The 21,545-nt window shown below is 40.5% G+C and overlaps 1 protein-coding gene across 1 annotated transcript in view; it reads left to right on the top strand.

Annotated features, from left to right (window-relative positions):
* slc4a10a (solute carrier family 4 member 10a) overlaps positions 1-21,545 on the top strand; it is a 66,376-nt gene that overhangs the window by 24,558 nt on the left and 20,273 nt on the right. The window contains exons 11-15 of the mRNA XM_060941736.1: positions 8,102-8,202; positions 12,855-13,029; positions 13,118-13,251; positions 19,296-19,541; positions 19,669-19,774. Coding sequence (XP_060797719.1) covers positions 8,102-8,202; positions 12,855-13,029; positions 13,118-13,251; positions 19,296-19,541; positions 19,669-19,774 — 762 coding nt within the window. The remainder of the gene's footprint in view (positions 1-8,101; positions 8,203-12,854; positions 13,030-13,117; positions 13,252-19,295; positions 19,542-19,668; positions 19,775-21,545) is intronic.

The following is a 21,545-nucleotide window of genomic DNA, read 5'->3' on the forward strand; positions in this document are numbered from 1 at the left end:
ATGTAAAGATGATAAGTTGATCAGTAGAGCTGGTGGGGTCGTGCATGTACAGATACAAATAATTACAAATACAAAAGACTAAAAATATACACAATCTTTTAAAAAACCTTAAAATCTGTTGATTATCTGTTAATTATCTTCACATTAAATTAATTAATAGCACACATAATTATTGTCTTTGTATGTAGTTACAGCTACAATTGGATCAAATTTTATTCTATGAATGTCAAATTTAGCTGGTAAATTTTTTCTTTCATAGGAAAAATCCTTCTTTGTTAGCGTGTAAGGATCTAATCTCATTGAGTGGTTTCTATATCCACTTCTTTTGAGTGTACTTCTTGGTTTTAATAACTTGCTTGTTTGCTGAACACAAACATGGCAATAAGTTCTTGTGTTAATGGACCAGACTCCACTTTTGGATCATTAATCCCTTTTGACTGAGAATGCCCTGCACGCATGGTTTGGCTTCTGGGACATCCGTACAGTTTTAAATACAATACCTACAATTCAAAACAGTTTGTTTTTATTGCATTTATTTAATTCCTGGGCTCCCATCTGTAACAGGGAGTGATGTTGCATCCCATTAATACACTTTACAATAGATTATTAGATTCTGATAGAATAGATGAGCCAAAATAATTGGGGATCTTTTTTAATGGGCCCTGACTCGTTACAAGTACGAATAGGTGGGCCTTAAAGTAGAAAAGGTTTTAAAGCACTCACATGTATGCAGTGTACTGAACACACCATCCTTATAGAAAATGTAACACTTTTGGTATGTTTGGGATAAACTGACCCATATCCCCCCAAAAAAGTTTAACAATACGAAAAATAATTTTTGCAACAAGACACTTTTGTTGACCTAGTCTCAAATTCTGCAATAAACACAAAAAGTGTTTGTAAAACATGAGTAAAAATCATATTTATATGACAGAGATTAAAATACACATGTACAGTGGTGCTTGAAAGTTTGTGAACCCTGTAGAATTTTCTATATTCCTGCATAAATATGACCTAAAACATCACCAGATTTTCACACAGGTCCTAAAAGTAGATAAAGAGGACCCAGTTAAACAAATGAGACAAAAAATATTATACTTGGTAATTTATTTATTGAGGAAAATGATCCAATATTACATATCTGTGAGTGGCAAAGTATGCGAACGTCTAGGATTAGCAGTTAATTTGAAGGTGAAATTAGAGTCAGGTGTTTTCAATCAGTGGGATGACAATCAGTTGTGACTGGGCACCCTGTTTTATTTAAAGAACAGGGATCTATCAAAGTCTGATCTTCACAACACATGTTTGTGGAAGTGCATCATGGCACAAACAAAGGAGATTTCTGAGGATCTCAGAAAAAGCGTTGTTGATGCTCATCAGGCTGGAAAATATTACAAAACCATCTCTAAAGAGTTTGGACTCCACCAATCCACAGTCAGAGAGATTGTGTACAAATTGAGGAAATTCAAGCCCATTGTTACCCTCCCCAGGAGTGGTTGACCAACAAAGATCACTCCAAGAGCAAGGTGTGTAATAGTCTGCGAGGTCACAAAGGATGCCAGTTTAACTTCTAAGCAACTGAAGGCCTCTCTCACATTGGCTAATGTTAATGTTCATGAGTCCACCATCAGGAGAACACTGAACAACAATGGTGTGCATGGCAGGGTTGCAAGGAGAAAGCCACTGCTCTCCAAAAAGAACATTGCTGCTCATCTGCAGTTTGCTAAAGATCACATGGACAAGCCAGAAGGCTATTGGAAAAAATGTTTTGTGGACGGATGAGACCAAAATAGAACTTTTTGGTTTAAATGAGAAGTGTTATGTTTGGAGAAAGGAAAACACTGCATTCCAGCATAAGAACCTTATCCCATCTGTGAAACATGGTGGTGGTAGTATCATGGTTTGGGCCTGTTTTGCTGCATCTGGGCCAGGACGGCTTGCCATCATTGATGGAACAATGAATTCTGAATTATACCAGCGAATTCTAAAGGAAAATGTCAGGACATCTGTCCATGAACTGAATCTCAAGAGAAGGTGGGTCATGCAGCAAGACAATGACCCTAACCACACAAGTCGTTCTACCAAAGAATGGTTAAAGAAAAATAAAGTTAATGTTTTGGAATGGCCAAGTCAAAGTCCTGACCTTAATCCAATGGAAATGTTGTGGAAGGACCTGAAGCGAGCAGTTCATGTGAGGAAACCCACCAACATCCCAGAGTTGAAGCTGTTCTGTATGGGGAATGGGCTAAAATTCCTCCAAGCCGGTGTGCAGGACTGATCAACAGTTACCGCAAACGTTTAGTTGCAGTTCTTGCTGCACAAGGGGGTCACACCAGACACTGAAAGCAAAGGTTCACATACTTTTGCCACTCACAGATCTGTAATATTGGATCATTTTCCTCAATAAATAAATGACCAAGTATAATATTTTTGTCTCATTTGTTTAACTGGGTTCTCTTTATCTACTTTTAGGACTTGTGTGAAAATCTGATGATGTTTTAGGTCATATTTATGCAGGAATATAGAAAATTCTACAGGGTTCACAGACTTTCAAGCACCACTGTATATGCGGAGAGTAAGAATGGAAAATATGTGAAATTAGATTATTTGCACATGTCTGCCATCCAGAGGGTGTCCAAGGAAGGGATTTTGAGATTTAAATATGTTACTAATTTTATATATATGAAACATATTTACTCTAATGGATGCTTTTATAAAATAGGTGAGTGCATCAATAAAAATGCAGATTGATTATATAAATAGCACCAGGTACTTCTGTTTTCTTTGAACAGCACTAGACCACATTGTCGCAATCTATTTATGTTCTACTTTCTTCCTATTTTCATTGGTTTTCACTCGTTGTAGTGTTCGGTCGCAAGTTTATCTGCTCCTGTATCAGCACTCAAATACTGTAACGTGTGTTGTGAGGCAGGACACAAGTGCGAAATCTTAGCGGGTTCTTTATTAAGAGTAATCCGCATAGCACAAGTAGTAAACATCACAAAAGGACTACAGTATGTGTCCTGTAAAACTACCCGTACTGGCACTTCTACATACCTGTCAACTTTGAGGTTTGAAAAAAAGGGATATTTCCCAGATTTTTAACTCAAAATAAGGGAAAATTTCGGAAAGTCATACCCTTCACCAAAAGTGGGTGTGTAGTTGAATGGGGGGCAATTTTCTATCTAGTATTTGTGATTTCCTGTACTCTGGTGCATGTTGGTGATAGCCAAGACCCAAACTCAATATGCTTATGGTTTATACAGTGCATTTGTGAATAAACTATACATTTATTTTTATTTGCTTTCAGTGGTACCAGTTATTTCCCAAATTAAGGGCTAAAATACGTATCTTACGTTAAAATAAGAAAGGTCATTTATATAACCAGTCAATAAATTCAATTCCATTGCAATTTATTATGGTTTTACCATAGTCATGGCCTCGGAACACCAAGAGTGATTTAAAATGGGCAAGTTTCAGATAGAAAATAAAATAGACAATGAGTGGATAAAAACAGTTAATACACCAATTAGTTTACACTAGGCTATTTATGAGGTCTTAGCCAGGACATACTTGATGTAAACATGTGTAGCTTACCTTTGATTATTTGGGAGGCTTTCGTTTTTCCCCATGGAAAATTTCTTTGCAATGGAAGAGTCTGGGAACATTCCAGCCACGCACTTATTGAAACCATCAAAGAAAGAGAGGCTAATGTTTTTCTTAGCTATTAGCATCGCCATCTTCACCTCAGACCTAATCAGTGTTGCCAGATACTGCTGACGTTTTCCAGCCCAAAATATGTTCAAAACCCGCCAAAATGCACTTGAAACCGCCCAACTTGGGCGGGAAACCGCCCAATCTGGCAACACTGGACCTAATCACTTGTTCAGCCTCGCCTCCGGACGTAGTTCTGTAATTACTGATGCCTGAGAGGGCGGGGACGTGAATTCATGGCCTGACTTCCTGCTGTAAACTCCTGTCAGAGGCGCGTCATGACTTCTGGACCTACCGACTTTTATATAATGTGAAAATACGGGATATTTTCGGGAAAATAAAAAAATGGGAAGACAGCGGGAAATAAGTCAAAATAAGGGATTTCCCGGGAAAAACGGGAGGGTTGACAGGTATGCTTCTATGCCTACTCATGCCCTGACAGTGCCAAAAGCCAGAACATCTACACTGGACAGAACCTTCCTTCATTCTTCAATAAGGCTGTGGAACAACCTAGTTGTAGGCAAACCGAATAATCAGAGTCTTCAATCTTTTAAAGAGCGAGTGAACAAGCACCTGATGGCACTTCATGCGTAACCACTCACTGTCAGCAGGTTGTCCAGTGTTTACAGTTAAAGAGGGTGGTAGTCATGACTGGATGACCCATGTGTTGTAAGTAAATCACTTGGCTTATTAGAGCGCTTGTGGTTTGTGAGCTGGCTGGACTTGCTCCTTAAACTGCCAGAGAACAGTGCAATAAACCTGGTTCTGTCCTTTTCCGGTAGGGATAAGTCCTCTCTCTTCTCAGCCACATGTGTTTCCAGCCATGCATGCTTCCCTTTCAATCCCTGATTGTCATGATTTCTTTATCTCTGAGCAGCGGTGAACCGATCTGCGGTGGGTTTCCCGATAACTCTCTCTTTAACTCTAAAGGGCAACGTTAAGACTCTCTTAAGCAACAAACGTTGTCGCTGTACATGGTTTTCCCATACTCACTTGTAAGAAAGAATCTAAAGAGCAGTAGGACAAAGAGCATCTTTGCAATGCGCGTCGCTGATATAGGCGTTAGTAGTTCCTAAAAGCAATCGTACTGTCGTTGCTGAAGGCATTAATAGTTGATAAATCCAGACAATAAGGTCACATGGTGTTCGTTTTTAACCAAAATCTAATGAAATATAAAGTGTTTAAAATAAGGTAATATATAGTATCATCTGGAAGCATTGCATATATTATGTGGTAATTAATGAAACTATTTTACGTATTTGGGAATTTTTTTTTTATATTCCAAGCGTGTTTTTAATTAAACGAACAAACGCTCACACAAAAGAATGAGCAAATGATAAGCGAAATAATTAAGTAAATGTGTTCCCTGTACTCACTCATTTCACTGTCACCCCCCTGATCATGCAGTCAGGATTATTTCAACTGTTATTCACAGTGCAGAGTGGGTAATGTTCTCCCTTATAAGAGAGAGAGAGAGAGGTTTTGATCTGTGTGTAGTGTGTAAGGAGAATTGACCTCCTTTTATATACAGTGGGGCAAAAAAGTATTTAGTCAGTCACCAATTGTGCAAGTTCTCCCACTTAAAAAGATGAGAGAGGCCTGTAATTTTCATCATAGGTACACTTCAACTATGAGAGACAGAATGAGGAAAAAAAATCCAGGAAATCACATTGTCTGATTTTTAAAGAATTTATTTGCAAATTATGGTGGAAAATAAGTATTTGGTCAATAACAAAAGTTCATCTCAATACTTTGTTATATACCCTTTGTTGGCAATGACAGAGGTCAAACGTTTTCTGTAAGTCTTCACAAGGTTTTCACACACTGTTGCTGGTATTTTGGCCCATTCCTCCATGCAGATCTCCTCTAGAGCAGTGAAGTTTTGGGGCTGTCGCTGGGCAACACGGACTTTCAACTCCCTCCAAAGATTTTCTATGGGATTGAGATCTGGAGACTGGCTAGAGCACTCCAGGACCTTGAAATGCTTCTTACGAAGCCACTCCTTCGTTGCCCGGGCGGTTTGTTTAGGATTGTTGTCATGCTGAAAGACCCAGCCACGTTTCATCTTCAATGCCCTTGCTGATGGAAGGAGGTTTTCACTCAAAATCTCACGATACATGGCCCCATTCATTCTTTCCTTTACACGGATCAGTCGTCCTGGTCCCTTTGCAGAAAAACAGCCCCAAAGCATGATGTTTCCACCCCCATGCTTCACAGTAGGTATGGTGTTCTTTGGATGCAACTCAGCATTTTTTCTCCTCCAAACATGACAAGTTGAGTTTTTACCAAAAAGTTCTATTTTGGTTTCATCTGACCATATGACATTCTCCCAATCCTCTTCTGGATCATCCAAATGCTCTCTAGCAAACTTCAGACGGGCCTGGACATGTACTGGCTTAAGCAGGGGGACACGTCTGGCACTGCAGGATTTGAGTCCCTGGCGGCGTAGTGTGTTACTGATGGTAGCCTTTGTTGCTTTGGTCCCAGCTCTCTGCAGGTCATTCACTAGGTCCCCCCGTGTGGTTCTGGGATTTTTGCTCACCGTTCTTGTGATCATTTTGACCCCACGGGGTGAGATCTTGTGTGGAGCCCCAGATCGAGGGAGATTATCAGTGGTCTTGTATGTCTTCCATTTTCTAATAATTGCTCCCACAGTTGATTTCTTCACACCAAGCTGCTTACCTATTGCAGATTCAGTCTTCCCAGCCTGGTGCAGGTCTACAATTTTGTTTCTGGTGTCCTTTGACAGCTCTTTGGTCTTGGCCATAGTGGAGTTTGGAGTGTGACTGTTTGAGGTTGTGGACAGGTGTCTTTTATACTGATAACGAGTTCAAACAGGTGCCATTAATACAGGTAACGAGTGGAGGACAGAGGAGCCTCTTAAAGAAGAAGTTACAGGTCTGTGAGAGCCAGAAATCTTGCTTGTTTGTAGGTGACCAAATACTTATTTTACCGAGGAATTTACCAATTAATTCATTAAAAATCCTACAATGTGATTTCCTGGATTCTTTCCCCCCATTCTGTCTCTCATAGTTGAAGTGTACCTATGATGAAAATTACAGGCCTCTCTCATCTTTTTAAGTGGGAGAACTTGCACAATTGGTGGCTGACTAAATACTTTTTTGCCCCACTGTGTGTGTGTATATATATATATATATATATATGGATGTCAATTTATACATATAAAGAGGTTAATTCAATCTCCTTACACACGACACACAGATCAAAACCTCTCTCTCTCTCTCTCTCTCTCTCTCATTCACACACTCACACACACACACACACACACACACACACACAGAGGTCCAGAAATGTGTCTCATTTATGACACTAAATTAGCGAATCGCTCGCCTAATGGAGTTAAGTTTGATTAAAATGTGACGATATCAATGTGACATTCCGATATCCATACATAATTCCATAACATATTGAAATATATTCATAATGTTTGTGCATATATTTATTTAATAATTAACTCGATGTCCTTGCAATGTCCAAGAAAAATAATTGAACCCCGGCAGCAGATTCAGCACCAGTTTCCCCTGTTGACCGTGAGAGCTCCTCCGAGGTGCAGTGCATTATGTATTCGGCTGTGAGCTAGTCACTCTTTGTTTCGAACGATTGGTCCGGGTCTCTCGTAAATTCCGAGTAAACTAAAGGTCTACTCTGGCTACGATGTTGTTCGGGAAAACCACATTAGCTTGATGATGGATCTTAAGAGGTAATTTAAGACTCTCTTGGCCTTAAGAGGCTTTTGGGAAACCCACGGCTGATTGGTGAACTCAGTACCTGAGTTAGCTATTGTTCACAATTGCACTATGTACTGTATGCAAAAAAAAGGACAATCGTAAACAAGAATTCAGGCAAGGTCATATCACAGAAACAGGGGAGCAAAGAAAACCATGTCCTAAAGCACATTAAACAATGATGAGACTTTGCAAAGAAATAAAACCACAAGAGGGTATAAATAGGCAAACTAATGATGAACTAATACAAAACAGCTGGATACAATTAGGAAATGAGCAAATGATGGAGCAAGGATGGGACTAAAACAGAAGCTGACACGGACAGGAACACATGGCGCTTGTTGACATGGGAACCATGATGCAGCTTTGGAGAATCCATGACAAATACAGAGGAATGTTAGCAATGCAGCTGCAATGAAACAACCGAAAATACTGAAAAGTCAGAAATAAGGGTAATGAACTTAAGAAATGATGTAAACTTAAATGTTATTAGTTTGAAAAAAGGACGATTGACTATCTATAGTTTCTAGTTCCTGTCCTTCAACTGAACGTTGACAGTATGTAAACTTTGGAAGTGTTGAATAGTGGTTGAGGTTCATAAATGTTGCTCGCTCTTTCTCTCTCTCTCTCTCTCTCTCTAGGAAAAAAGGAAAATTCCTTCTCTACCTAATGTAGTGACTGATCTGGGAGAGACAGAAGAACATGGAGGCCATGGAGGACCTGAATTACAGCGCACAGGAAAGTGAGTCTGTGTGTACGTGAGGGCGGGATCGATGGCTTCCTTTTGGTTATTGGGACTGAAGGATAAGTTTAGGTGCAGGCATAGCATTGAACAGCTGCTTAAAGGGGAACTGAAGGCACCTTTTTTATTATCAAAATTCTATTTCTCTCATTTTATTAAATACAGGAATGCATTTTTGATCGCTATTTTGTCGCTGCTATAGCAAGTTATGAGTGTTTGAAATATGCTCTGTAATATATCAGTCCATATGTCAAAGCAACGGCTGTAAACGAGGTTCGTTGAGACCTGTGCGAGACATCGTAGGACGGAAGTAAAACGTACAGCGGAAATCAAAGTGACCGACATCTGCCAACATTGTCAAAACACTCGCACGCCCTCTTTCGAATGCTGATGTAATCAAGCCGGAAGTTTTCCGTGTCCGAAATCGCTCCCTACTCACTATATAGGGCACTATATAGTGAGGACGCCATTTTGTAGTGCTGTCCGAAACCTTAGTGAGGATTATTTACACCCTACATAGTGCACTCAAAGTATCCCACAATGCATTATGAAAAGCGGTGTACAACGATGGTCATGAACCAAAGCAATATATCCCATCATGCATTGCGGTCGCGCTGAAAAAAATCAAATTAAAAGTCTCAAATTTGGTTTAATAAAAGGCAGCGGCAAAGAAGAAAGTATTCAGCCTTGATTTAAAAAAACTGAAAGATGCAGCTATGTTGTATTGATTAATGTGGGAAATTATACGCTCAGTATAATATGGATTTATCACAAAAATGCATGCATGTATTTATTATTTTGAAAACCCACCAGCCGCCTGATCTGGCACGTTTTAATTGTGCGACAGTAATGAAGTAAATACCAGCACGACGGACAAGTGTCCGAAAGCGTTTTTTTGTCCGAAAGTGTGTGTACATGACTTTAAGACAGCAAGTATTTCTTGCTCAGCGTAGTCTCTCCTAAGTCTTTTCTTGTGTTTGCTTTTTCCTTTCCACTCCTCTAAATCTACTCACCCCGGTATCTCCTGTACTGTCAACACTTCTGCAAATCTTTTCTTTCAGATCATAGTTGTTTAAAATTTCGAAAGGTGAAACCTGCTTTATTTAACAGATTCACAGACAGGACATGTTCACTATCCTTGATCACGCTTAGTGAGAAAGTACTGGGAGATATACTGTAGTGCAAATATTTTACTGCAGATCTACAACCCCGATTCCAAAAAAGTTGGGACAAAGTACAAATTGTAAATAAAAACGGAATGCAATGATGTGGAAGTTTCAAAATTCCATATTTTATTCAGAATAGAACATAGATGACATATCAAATGTTTAAACTGAGAAAATGTATCATTTAAAGAGAAAAATTAGGTGATTTTAAATTTCATGACAACACCACATCTCAAAAAAAGTTGGGACAAGGCCATGTTTCCCACTGTGAGACATCCCCTTTTCTCTTTACAACAGTCTGTAAACGTCTGGGGACTGAGGAGACAAGTTGCTCAAGTTTAAGGATAGGAATGTTAACCCATTCTTGTCTAATGTAGGATTCTAGTTGCTCAACTGTCTTAGGTCTTTTTTGTCGTATCTTCCGTTTTATGATGCGCCAAATGTTTTCTATGGGTGAAAGATCTGGACTGCAGGCTGGCCAGTTCAGTACCCGGACCCTTCTTCTACGCAGCCATGATGCTGTAATTGATGCAGTATGTGGTTTGGCATTGTCATGTTGGAAAATGCGAGGTCTTCCCTGAAAGAGACGTCATCTGGATGGGAGCATATGTTGCTCTAGAACCTGGATATACCTTTCAGCATTGATGGTGTCTTTCCAGATGTGTAAGCTGCCCATGCCACACGCACTAATGCAACCCCACACCATCAGAGATGCAGGCTTCTGAACTGAGCGCTGATAACAACTTGGGTCGTCCTTCTCCTCTTTAGTCCGAATGACACGGCGTCCCTGATTTCCATAAAGAACTTCAAATTTTGATTTGTCTGACCACAGAACAGTTTTCCATTTTGCCACAGTCCATTTTAAATGATCCTTGGCCCAGAGAAGACGTCTGCGCTTCTGGATCGTGTTTAGATACGGCTTCTTCTTTGAACTATAGAGTTTTAGCTGGCAACGGCGGATGGCACGGTGAATTGTGTTCACAGATAATGTTCTCTGGAAATATTCCTGAGCCCATTTTGTGATTTCCAATACAGAAGCATGCCTGTATGTGATGCAGTGCCGTCTAAGGGCCCGAAGATCACGGGCACCCAGTATGGTTTTCTGGCCTTGACCCTTACACATAGAGATTCTTCCAGATTCTCTGAATCTTTTGATGATATTATGCACTGTAGATGATATGTTCAAACTCTTTGCAATTTTACACTGTCGAACTCCTTTCTGATATTGCTCCACTATTTGTCGGCGCAGAATTAGGGGGATTGGTGATCCTCTTCCCATCTTTACTTCTAAGAGCTGCTGCCACTCCAAGATGCTCTTTTTATACCCAGTCATGTTAATGACCTATTGCCAATTGACCTAATGAGTTCCAATGAGGTCCTCCAGCTGTTCCTTTTTTGTACCTTTAACTTTTCCAGCCTCTTATTGCCCCTGTCCCAACTTTTTTGAGATGTGTTGCTGTCATGAAATTTCAAATGAGCCAGTATCTGGCATGAAATTCCAAAATGTCTCACTTTCGACATTTGATATGTTGTCTATGTTCTATTGTGAATACAATATCAGTTTTTGAGATTTGTAAATTATTGCATTCTGTTTTTATTTACAATTTGTACTTTGTCCCAACTTTTTTGGAATCGGGGTTGTAATACAATAATCTAATACAGCTGAGGCCAAAGGTTTACATACAGCCCAAGTTGTTTGTAAGTCCTTGTTTTAATATATATCCAAGTCCCTCCTGTGCCAGGACCTAGTATTCCCAAGCAGTCTCTCGTTCCAGTACTAAGGCACGTTGGGCGGCACCGATCTCCGTTTCTATAGCCCTTGGCCTCTCACATAGCTAGGGTTACAGTGCAGGCTGGTCCTCTGGTAACCAGATGGCAGTAGGTGCCATTTCTATGATGGCCTTTGGTATAACCTGACTGCAAGTAGAACTTGTGATCTCCTGGTTAAGAGTCAGGGTTTTCTTTGACCCTACCCCATAGTCCATTCAGTCTTTTTGGGTCGGAGTCTGTCAGCCTGCTACATCTAGACTTGACAATATTTGCCCACTCTTCCTTGCAAAAGCGCTCCAAATCTGTCAGATTGCGAGGGCGTCTCTTGTGCACAGCCCTCTTCAGGTCACCCTACAGACTTTCAACTGGATTTAGGTCTGGGCTCTGACTGGGCCATTCCAAAACTTTTTTGGGGTCATTGTCATGCTGAAAGACGAAATTCCTCTTCATCTTCAGCTTTCTAGCAGACACCTGAAGGTTTTGAGCCAAAACTGACTGGTATTTAGAACTGTTCGTAATTCCCTCCACCTTGACTAAAGCCCCTGTTCCAGCTGAAGAAAAACAACCCCAAAACATGATGCTGCCACCACCATGCTTCACCGTGGGTATGGGGTTCTTTTGGTGATGTGCAGTGTTGTTTTTGCGCCAAACATACCTTTTGGAATTGTGATCAAAAAGTTCAACCTTGGTTTCATCAAACCAGAACACATTTTCCTACATACTTTTGGGAGAGTTGATGTATTTTTTTTTTTGCAAAATTTAGCCAGGCCTGGATGTCTTTCTTTGGCCCTATCTCATAGTCCAGACATATGGAGAATACGGGAGATTGCTGTCACGTGTCGTACACAAGCAGTACTTGCCAGAAATTCCTGCAGCTCCTTCAGTGTTGCTGTAGGCCTCTCGGCAGCCTGCCTGACCAGTTTTCGTCTTGTCTTTTCATCAATTTTGGAGGGACGTCCAGTTCGCGGTAATGTCACTGTTATCCCATATTTTCTCCACTTCTTGATGACGGTCTTCACTGTGCTCCATGGTATATCTAATGCCGTGGAAATGTTTTTGTCCCCTTCTCCTGACTGATACCTTTCAACAATGAGATCCCGTCGATGCTTTGTAAGCTCTCTGTGAACCCTGGCTTTTGCTGGAGGATGCAACTGAGTAAATGTCTGAACTTTATTTGGGGTGAATCAGAGTCATTATAATTGATGGTAGGTGTGAACCCAAAAAGACTGAATGCTGTAATTAAATCAAAAGGTGCTTCAACAAAGTATTAGTTTAAGGGTGTGCACACTTACACAACCAGCTTATTGTACGTTTTTTATTTTTTATGTTCTTCTCCCTAATAGATTTGTTTGTTTTTCAATTGAATTGTACAGGTTGTAGGTAGGAAAAGTTTTGAAATTATTTATCGTGGTCTCATTTTTTTTTTTACATCAGAAAAACCTATCATTTTAACGGGGTGCGTACACTTTGTATATCCACTGTATATATCCACTGGTCCTTTATAAATTATTTGACTCCATAACTTTGCTACCTTGTCATTAAAAATGCACATAGAGTAGTTATATTTAGAGCAGATAGTATACATAAATTTGGTGTTGGTACTGTATTAGAGTTACTATATTGTAAAGCTATCCCTTATGTAGAACATCATCATGTAATGTTTTTAAAGTATTCACTGCAGAAGGAAGTGCTAATGCTGTGTATGTGGTTCTTCAGGTGTTTTGGAGGCTTTTGCCTTGATGTAAAACGCAAAAGTCGTCACTACCTGTCTGACTTCACCGATGCCATGAGCCTGCAGTGTCTGGCCTCCTTCCTGTTCCTCTACTGCGCCTGCATGTCTCCTGTCATCACTTTCGGAGGCCTGCTGGGGGAGGCCACAGAGGGGCGAATCGTAAGACCACAATCTTCATATACTCCACAACCACAAATATCTAATATGAATATGTAATTCATGTTAATGCCTGGTTTGTGTTTTCCAGAGTGCTATAGAGTCTTTGTTCGGCGCCTCTATGACTGGGATCGCGTACTCTCTTTTTGCTGGGCAGCCTCTCACTATCCTGGGCAGCACTGGTCCTGTTTTGGTGTTTGAGAAGATCCTCTTCAAATTCTGCAAGTGAGTTATGCCTTTGGTTATTGTTGAGTTTTTGGATTCTGCAGTTATTGGTTTCACATTCTTTAATGACCAAAAATCAGAATCGGAGGTGGACAGTAACGAAGTACATTTACTTGAGTACTGTACTTAAGTACACTTTTTGAGTATCTGTACTTTACTTGAGTATTTTTTTTTTGGAAACTTATGACTTTAAAGGAACAGTCCACCGTACTTCCATAATGAAATATGCTCTTAGCTGAATTGAGACGAGCTGCTCCGTACCTCTCCGAGCTTTGCACGACCTCCCAGTCAGTCAGACGCAGTCAGACGCGCTGTCACTCCTGTTAGCAACGTAGCTAGGCTCAGCATGGCCAATGGTATTTTTTGGGGCTGTAGTTAGATGCGACCAAACTCTTCCGCGTTTTTCCTGTTTACATAGGTTTATATGACCAGTGACATGAAACAAGTTCAGTTACACAAATTGAAACGTAGCGATTTTCTATGCTATGGAAAGTCGGCACTATAATGACAGGCGTACTAACACCTTCTGCGCGCTTCGGCAGGGCATTGATATCTGAGCTCCATATCAATGCGCTGCCGAAGCGCGCAGAAGGTGTTAGTACGCCTGTCATTATAGTGCCGACTTTCCATAGCATAGAAAATCGCTACGTTTCAATTTGTGTAACTGAACTTGTTTCATGTCACTGGTCATATAAACCTATGTAAACAGGAAAAACGTGGAAGAGTTTGGTCGCATCTAACTACAGCCCCAAAAAATACCACTGGCCATGCTGAGCCTAGCTACATTGCTAACAGGAGTGACAGCGCGTCTGACTGCGTCTGACTGACTGGGAGGTCGCGCAAAGCTCGGAGAGGTACGGAGCAGCTCGTCTCAATTCAGATGAGAGCATATTTCATTATGGAAGTACGGTGGACTGTTCCTTTAACTTCACTACATTTGAAAGGCAAATATCGTACTTTTCACTCCACTACATTTCTATCAAGATCCTCGTTACTCGTTACTATGAAGCAGCTTTGAAAGTGGATGTTTTTTCTCTTCTTTTCTTTTCTAAAACGTGATTGGTTTTTCACAGGTGACACTGAGAGCCGATCAGTAATCACTAGGGTCACGTCACATCCATAGACTGTATAAAATCAAGTTCAATGATTTCTCCGCAGCGTTATTTAACACGATCAGTTGACGGCAGAATGGAAGGAGGCGGTTCTTCTGGGGAACGCACGCACACATGGCTTTACCTAGAAGCCATGTTTCAGTTTTCTGAAAGGATTAACAATTCGTTTCGTTTTAAATGTTTGCTTTGTTTGCCGAAAACGAACCACATCACAGCCTACAAAAACTCGCCGTCCAGCCTACGGAAGCATATTGAGGGATATATAAACGTTTTATTCCAAGAGAAAGCTTGCAATGAAGTTCTCTGTGCTTTTAGAGCTAGCGATAACATTGCAATAGCTGTGCAGTCTGGTTAGTCAAATGACTTTCTATGGATTTTCCCGCCAAGTTGCCGTAGCCTTGTCCACGGCTAACGTTTACACACAGCTAGTTAACTTGGACACCGTTAGTTAGCATGTAAGAACAGAGTTATGCTAACATGAATAATGTTAACTTATCTGAAGTGCTTTCAGAAATATGTTTAGCATAATCTTGCCAAATAAACAGAATGTAGAAATCTTTCTTTTCTAGTAGTGTTAGCTACCCAATATGATTTTGAGTTTGAAAAGAGTTTGCTAACATGTCAGGTGGGGTTTCACTGACTAGCGAGCTTAACGTTAAACCACCATGATGGCACAGCATGCGCTCATTTTGTGAATTCACATTTCTGTCTTTGGTAACGGCGTTAGGTTTTGTAAGCGTTGTGGCAATAATACAACGATGCGTTGACAGAAAATGTACTTTTAATACTTAAGCATTTTTAAAAGAAAGTACTTGAGTAAAAAAAAAAAAAAATGACTGTCCAACTTTCACTTGTATCAGAGTAACATTTGACCAGTGGGATCTGTACTTTGACTTAAGTAATGAAGTCAGGCACTTCGTCCACCTCTGATCAGAATTGTAATTTAAAAATCAAAAATTGCAAATGAAAAACACTTTTCTTGAAAACAGAATATTTTTCAAATGTAACTATTTATCTTTCAAATGTCAAATATTTTACACATTTGTGGTTTGCTTTAACTTGATGTGAGGTCAGGATCTAATAAATCACTGACTAGTATGTGATTGACACTTTGAAGTATTAAGACATAAAATGTATTCCAATGCGACTGTATATACACCCCACTATTCATAAACAAACCTTTACATAGACCATTTGTATGGCTCATATTGTTATGCTGTGGACAGGAAGATCCAAGTCAATGCAGCACAAGTAAAAGAGAAGGCATGCCAGTTTTTTTTGGTTTTTATTTGCATACAGTATATACAGTCTTATCTGAACGTATTGCAATGGAAAGGCCAAAACAGTTTTGTACTATAAACCAAGACTTTTGGGTTTGAGATGAAAAACAATGAAAATGAGACAAAAGGTCAGAATTTCGGCTTTCTTTTCCTGATATTTACATCTAGATGTGTTAAACAACTTATAACATGGCACCTTTGGTGGCAGAACACCCAAGTTTTAGGTGAGAAAAAGTATTGGAACAGATGGTCTTAAAGTACATAACGTTTAAAGCTAGACTGCCTTTCGGATTTTTCAAGTGTAGGTCATGAAAAGAATTTTCCCCGACTCCCAATTATTTTTGTTTAGTGGACTGAAAGCTACTGAATTCGAATCACAGACTTCTAATTTTACTTTTTTTTAAAATAGAACAATTCATGAATTTAAAGCCATGTGGTCCTAAATTCTCCACTATTATTTCTTGCTTCACCATGACCCAATACAAGATACTACGTCATGCATGACATGGTGGGCTTTCCCCGTTCACGCAAGGCATTGTGGGATACAAATTTGAAGCGGGAAAGGAAAATGGAGGACGCGAATGAAATGTGAAAGCCCGACTACAGTAACGGAAAGCGAGAAGAAAAGATGTTATGTTCTTATACAAAGGAAAAGAAACGCAGTGATATATATATCGGTCAGCGAGCACCTCGGTGTGATCAGCTGTTCTTTTAGAGACAGAATGATGGAACTGTCAGTGCACACTCAAAGGTAAGCCTGTAGATGGCAGTAATGCAACACTGGATGCCAGCTGCCGTAAAACCCAAGAGAAGAAGAAGAAGACGACGCCAAAAGGTAAACCTGCGCAGGCGCACACCAGACTTCCCCGTCAGCTTGACTGTGCGAAGCGAGTGATTTCATGCACATTATTTGCAAGGGAATCCCTTCAAATTAAATAACAATGACCAGATTTCAGAGGGAACTAAATTTCACCACTTTTATGAAATCAAAAGGCCATCTGCTTTTAATATTGGGATGCATATCCCTTGCTTGCAATCACTTCATGAACCCAGTGACCATTGGGCGACCCATCAGGGTTGTAGCACAGCTTCTTTCAGTTTTTGTTTGTTTTGGGAGGCTTCGCCCTTCAGTCTTCTCTTCAGAGGTGAAATGCTGATCAACTGGGTTAAAGGGATAGTTCGGGATTTTTGACATGAATCTATATGGTATCCCCGTCAGCAGTGTCGTGCATCCACACTGACTTACCCCCGACAGTGTTCTGTGAGCCTAGATATTGTACAGTGTTGGTCAGTGCACAAGTAGTTCCGGCAGGTTTCCTGGGGTCTGCAAAGTAACACGTTTTTCTTCTCAAAACAGCTCGTGTTCGAATGAGTGATTTATTAGCATAACAAAACCCTTGTAGTCCAAAAAGTCACACCTTGTAATTGCTTGGGGCTACTTTCTCTCAATAGCGATCAGTGCGCGCTGTCACTGTTAACAGTTGTGTGCGAGCTAGCCAACAACTTTCATTAGTTGTTCGACAGTGTTTAGCAGCAGCAAATTGCTTTCCTCCTCAGTATACAAGTGCGCTTCCATGGCAGGGAAAAAGAAACTACCACTGCTGCCTATGTAGTGCCCTATTTATACAAATAGGAGTCATTCAGGATTCAGCCATGACACGGAGCAAAAACATGGCTGAATCCTGAATGACTCCTATTTGTATAAATAGGGCACTACATAGGCAGCAGTGGTAGTTTCTTTTTCCCTGCCATGGAAGCGCACTTGTATACTGAGGAGGAAAGCAATTTGCTGCTGCTAAACACTGTCGAACAACTAATGAAAGTTGTTGGCTAGCTCACACACAACTGTTAACAGTGACAGCGCGCACTGATCGCTATTGAGAGAAAGTAGCCCCAAGCAATTACAAGGTGTGACTTTTTGGACTACAAGGGTTTTGTTATGCTAATAAATCACTCATTCGAACACGAGCTGTTTTGAGAAGAAAAACGTGTTACTTTGCAGACCCCAGGAAACCTGCCGGAACTACTTGTGCACTGACCAACACTGTACAATATCTAGGCTCACAGAACACTGTCGGGGGTAAGTCAGTGTGGATGCACGACACTGCTGACGGGGATACCATATAGATTCATGTCAAAAATCCCGAACTATCCCTTTAAGGTCTGGTGATTGACTTAGTCAAAAACCTTCACTTTTCCCCTAATATTGTGTTGGCAGTGTGTTTTGGGTCATCATTTTGCTCCATGATGAAGTTCCTCCCAATTAGATTGGATGCATTTCTCTGTAAATTGGCATAATGTTTCTGGAGAGCTCATTCTGCTGCTACCATCATGAGTTACGCCATCAATAAAGATTATTGAGCCCATTCCAGAAGCAGCCATGCTGGCTGAAGCCATGATATTACCTCCACAGTGCTTGACCAGTGAGCATGTATGTTTTGGATCATGATCAGATCTCCACACTTTGGCCTTTCCATCACTTTGGTCAAGGTTAATCTTGATTCCAGAACTTTTTCTCTGTACTGTATTTCTTTGCGAATTCGTTACTGCTGATGTGAGTGGTTTGCATTTTGTTTAATGGCTTCTGTATTTCTGCTCGCAAAGTCTTCTTCAAACAGTGGCTTGTGATACCTTCAGCCCTTCCCTGTGGAGGTTGTTGGTTATGTCACTGACTGCTGTTTTTGGATTTTTTTTCTTCACAGCTCTCTCTCTCACAATGCTTCTGTCATCAACTGCTGGTCATTAGTACACCAGTGGTTCCTTCCTTTTTCAGGACATTGCAAATTGTTGTATTGGCCCCACTCAGTGCTTGAACAATGGCTCTGAATAATTTTCCCTTTTTTATGCCTCCGCCACCGTAAGGTGCAGGAGGCATTATATTTTCGGGTTGTCCGTGCGTGCGTGCGTCCGTCCGTCCATCCCGAAGCCTTGTGAACGCGATATCTCAAAGGCTAATGAAAGGAATTTCACCAGGTCAAGATTACTGTGAGGTCAAATGTCTGTCTGAAAACCTTGTGAACACAATATCTCCAAGGCAGATGAAAGGAATTTCACCAGGTCAAGATTACTGTGAGGTCAAATGTCCATCCCCAAATCACAACTTAATAAGGCGTGTAGTCTACCGTGCGGAGGCATCCCCATCGACGCCGTTGGCGTCGAGTTCTATCTAGTTCTCTGCTGCAAAATGGCTTGCTTTTCTGCTATAGTCAGTTCTCTGGTTGTCATGTTGGTTTATCCTTTTTAACAACAGATGCAGTCTTCAAAGTTGAAACCGAGAGCTCAAACCAAGAGTAGACTTTCAGAGCTGTTAATTATTTACACTATCAATCTAACAGGGCACACGTGGGCAACAAGAAACGCCTGTTAGGCGTGTGTTCCAATATTTTTGATTACTTGAAAAATGGGTGGGTTAAAAAAAAAAAAAGGTGCCCTGTTCTGAGTTATTTAACATATCACATACATTCAGGAAACGAAAGCTGAAATTCAGATCGATCGTCTTATATTCATCCTTTGATCTCGAATCCCTTCAATGTATAGAAGAAACAAGAGAATTGGCCTTGCTGTTTTAATACTTTTGAAGGGGATTGTAGAGTATCTACAATATCTAGAGGTTTAATATTCCCAAAGCTTAGAGATGTGCGTGTTTATTAAGGGACTATGGACTGTCCTACCTCTCCTTGCGTATGTGTATCGGACTGTGGACGGCTTTCTTCTGCCTGATCCTGGTGGCCACAGATGCCAGTTCGTTGGTGTGCTACATTACTCGCTTCACAGAGGAAGCCTTTGCTTCACTAATCTGCATCATTTTCATCTATGAAGCTCTGGAGAAACTAGTGCACCTGGGAGATACATATCCCTTCAACATGCACAATGACCTCAACAATCTCACCCAGTACTCGTAAGTACGCGCACACTCATCCAACAAGAAAACACTTTCATACAGTATGTTTGTGCTGCTCATCCTTGTTTTACAAGGCTCACTAATCTCCTCTAATTTGCTTGTGTTACACCATGATTACTTTCAGCTGTGTGTGCACGGAGCCCAACGACCCAAGCAACAGCACCCTGCAATATTGGCAAGAGAAGAACATCACCAGCTCTGGGATCGACTGGTTAAATCTGGATGTCAAGGTGAGGAAATGGCAAAGTGACTCACTCACTCACTCTCAGCACGTACCATGCGTCCTCTATCATACTCAACCACACTGGATATTAAATGTAAATGTTCCACACTAGCGTTTTGGTGCTACCACCAAAGCACCAGATCTCTAATGACCTGTCATGTGCTGTATTATTAGTGAGTTTTCTTACTTTCTGGGAGAATATGCAGGGCTCGACATTAATGGTTGCCCGACTGGACGGGACAAGTAATTGTTTGGTCTGAACAAGTCAAATCCACATCTGCTTGTCCGGCGGGACAAGTTGAATTATTCCCAACTCTTCTGGAAGTGCCGGGAGTCTCTCACATATTGATAGCAGCTTCCTAACACCCGCAAATTAGATACAGTATCCTGGAATGTACAGTGAGCGAGCATACAGAGAAAGCGAGAAAGCGCATCCTGCTTGCTCTGTCTTGTTAAGTAGACCAATCGGTGTCCTTCGTGGGCGTGCTTTGAGACTCCATCAGTTCAGTGTCTCCAGGAGCGTCATGACAGCGTGACCCAAAAAACCAAAATACAAAACCCACTTCACCTCAGACTACATGAAAGTATCCCCTTGCCTAATCGGCGTAAAAATAATGACACTGTTGTGCGCTGTACTGTTTGTAACAGTAACTTTAGCATTGCCCATGGCACCGTAAACGACTGTAAAACACATGTTGAGGTGAGTTTAACAGTGTCATTTGTTCATGTCCAGGTTATTTATACTCGCTGGCTCGCTGCTAAGGCTATACGATAAGGCCAAACTCCTTGAAGACTTGCTTAAAGTTGCAACATATTATAAAAAATGAGTTAAGTAATAGTAATAAGCAATTTACATAAAATATTATGAGCAATCCACATATTTTGTCACATTTTCTACATATAAGCTGATCTAATTTGGTTTATAGACAAGAGAAAATTACTCAACAGAGTATTACATATAACCGCCCCAGACAATATAGTAACAATACCGTATGCTTTCATATCTTTTAGGGATTGTTGAAAATCACCATTTTTATCGTAATGATTCAAGAGATACATCAATAAATTTCCAACAAAACCAGTTCAATCCCGTCAGCGATCCGGCCGTGTTATTGTTTACGAAATTCCAGGGAAGCCACGTACAGCGGGTGCGTAGATAAAAATAACCACGTCATAATATCTAGAGTATTAGACTCTCATCAAAATCGGAGAAATGGCAATCAAACACCTCACTAAAATAAATATCTGTGGTGAATCTTCATTTCATTTGGACTTTTTATTGTATTTTTCTTTTGTACGGTTCACATTAACACATTTATTGTAAAATATTTGGCGGGAATTTGACGACAGCGCCGAACTCACTTACAATTTGTTTTCATTCACGGCGTGATTCTGTCCCCCTTATCACGTCCAACTCATTTTCTTTCAGTTTCATTTCTTTACATTAATTTATCCTTCAGGTTTTACTGGATTCATCAGGATTTAACTTTATTTCCTCCAGAAGCTTTGAATGTGAGCGAGTCTGACTCTTAAAACCGCAGATGAGGTAATGGGGTTAGAACAACACACGTGCTGTAATGGGGCTTTGGATAGTTTTTTTGTTTATTGTTACAGTTAAAGTTTGGGTTTTATTAAAAAATTATAACATCATTAAAGCACAACGATGATTGTAACTACATCTGCTTTTGGATAAACTTTGTTAATCACTTTCCTTTCACTGAACTAGTAAATGCACAGTAATAATAAAAAAGGTTATGGTCAGGACGAGTGGAAAATCC

The sequence above is a fragment of the Neoarius graeffei genome, chromosome 15, assembly GCF_027579695.1.
Source record: "Neoarius graeffei isolate fNeoGra1 chromosome 15, fNeoGra1.pri, whole genome shotgun sequence".
Taxonomy (NCBI): domain Eukaryota; kingdom Metazoa; phylum Chordata; class Actinopteri; order Siluriformes; family Ariidae; genus Neoarius; species Neoarius graeffei.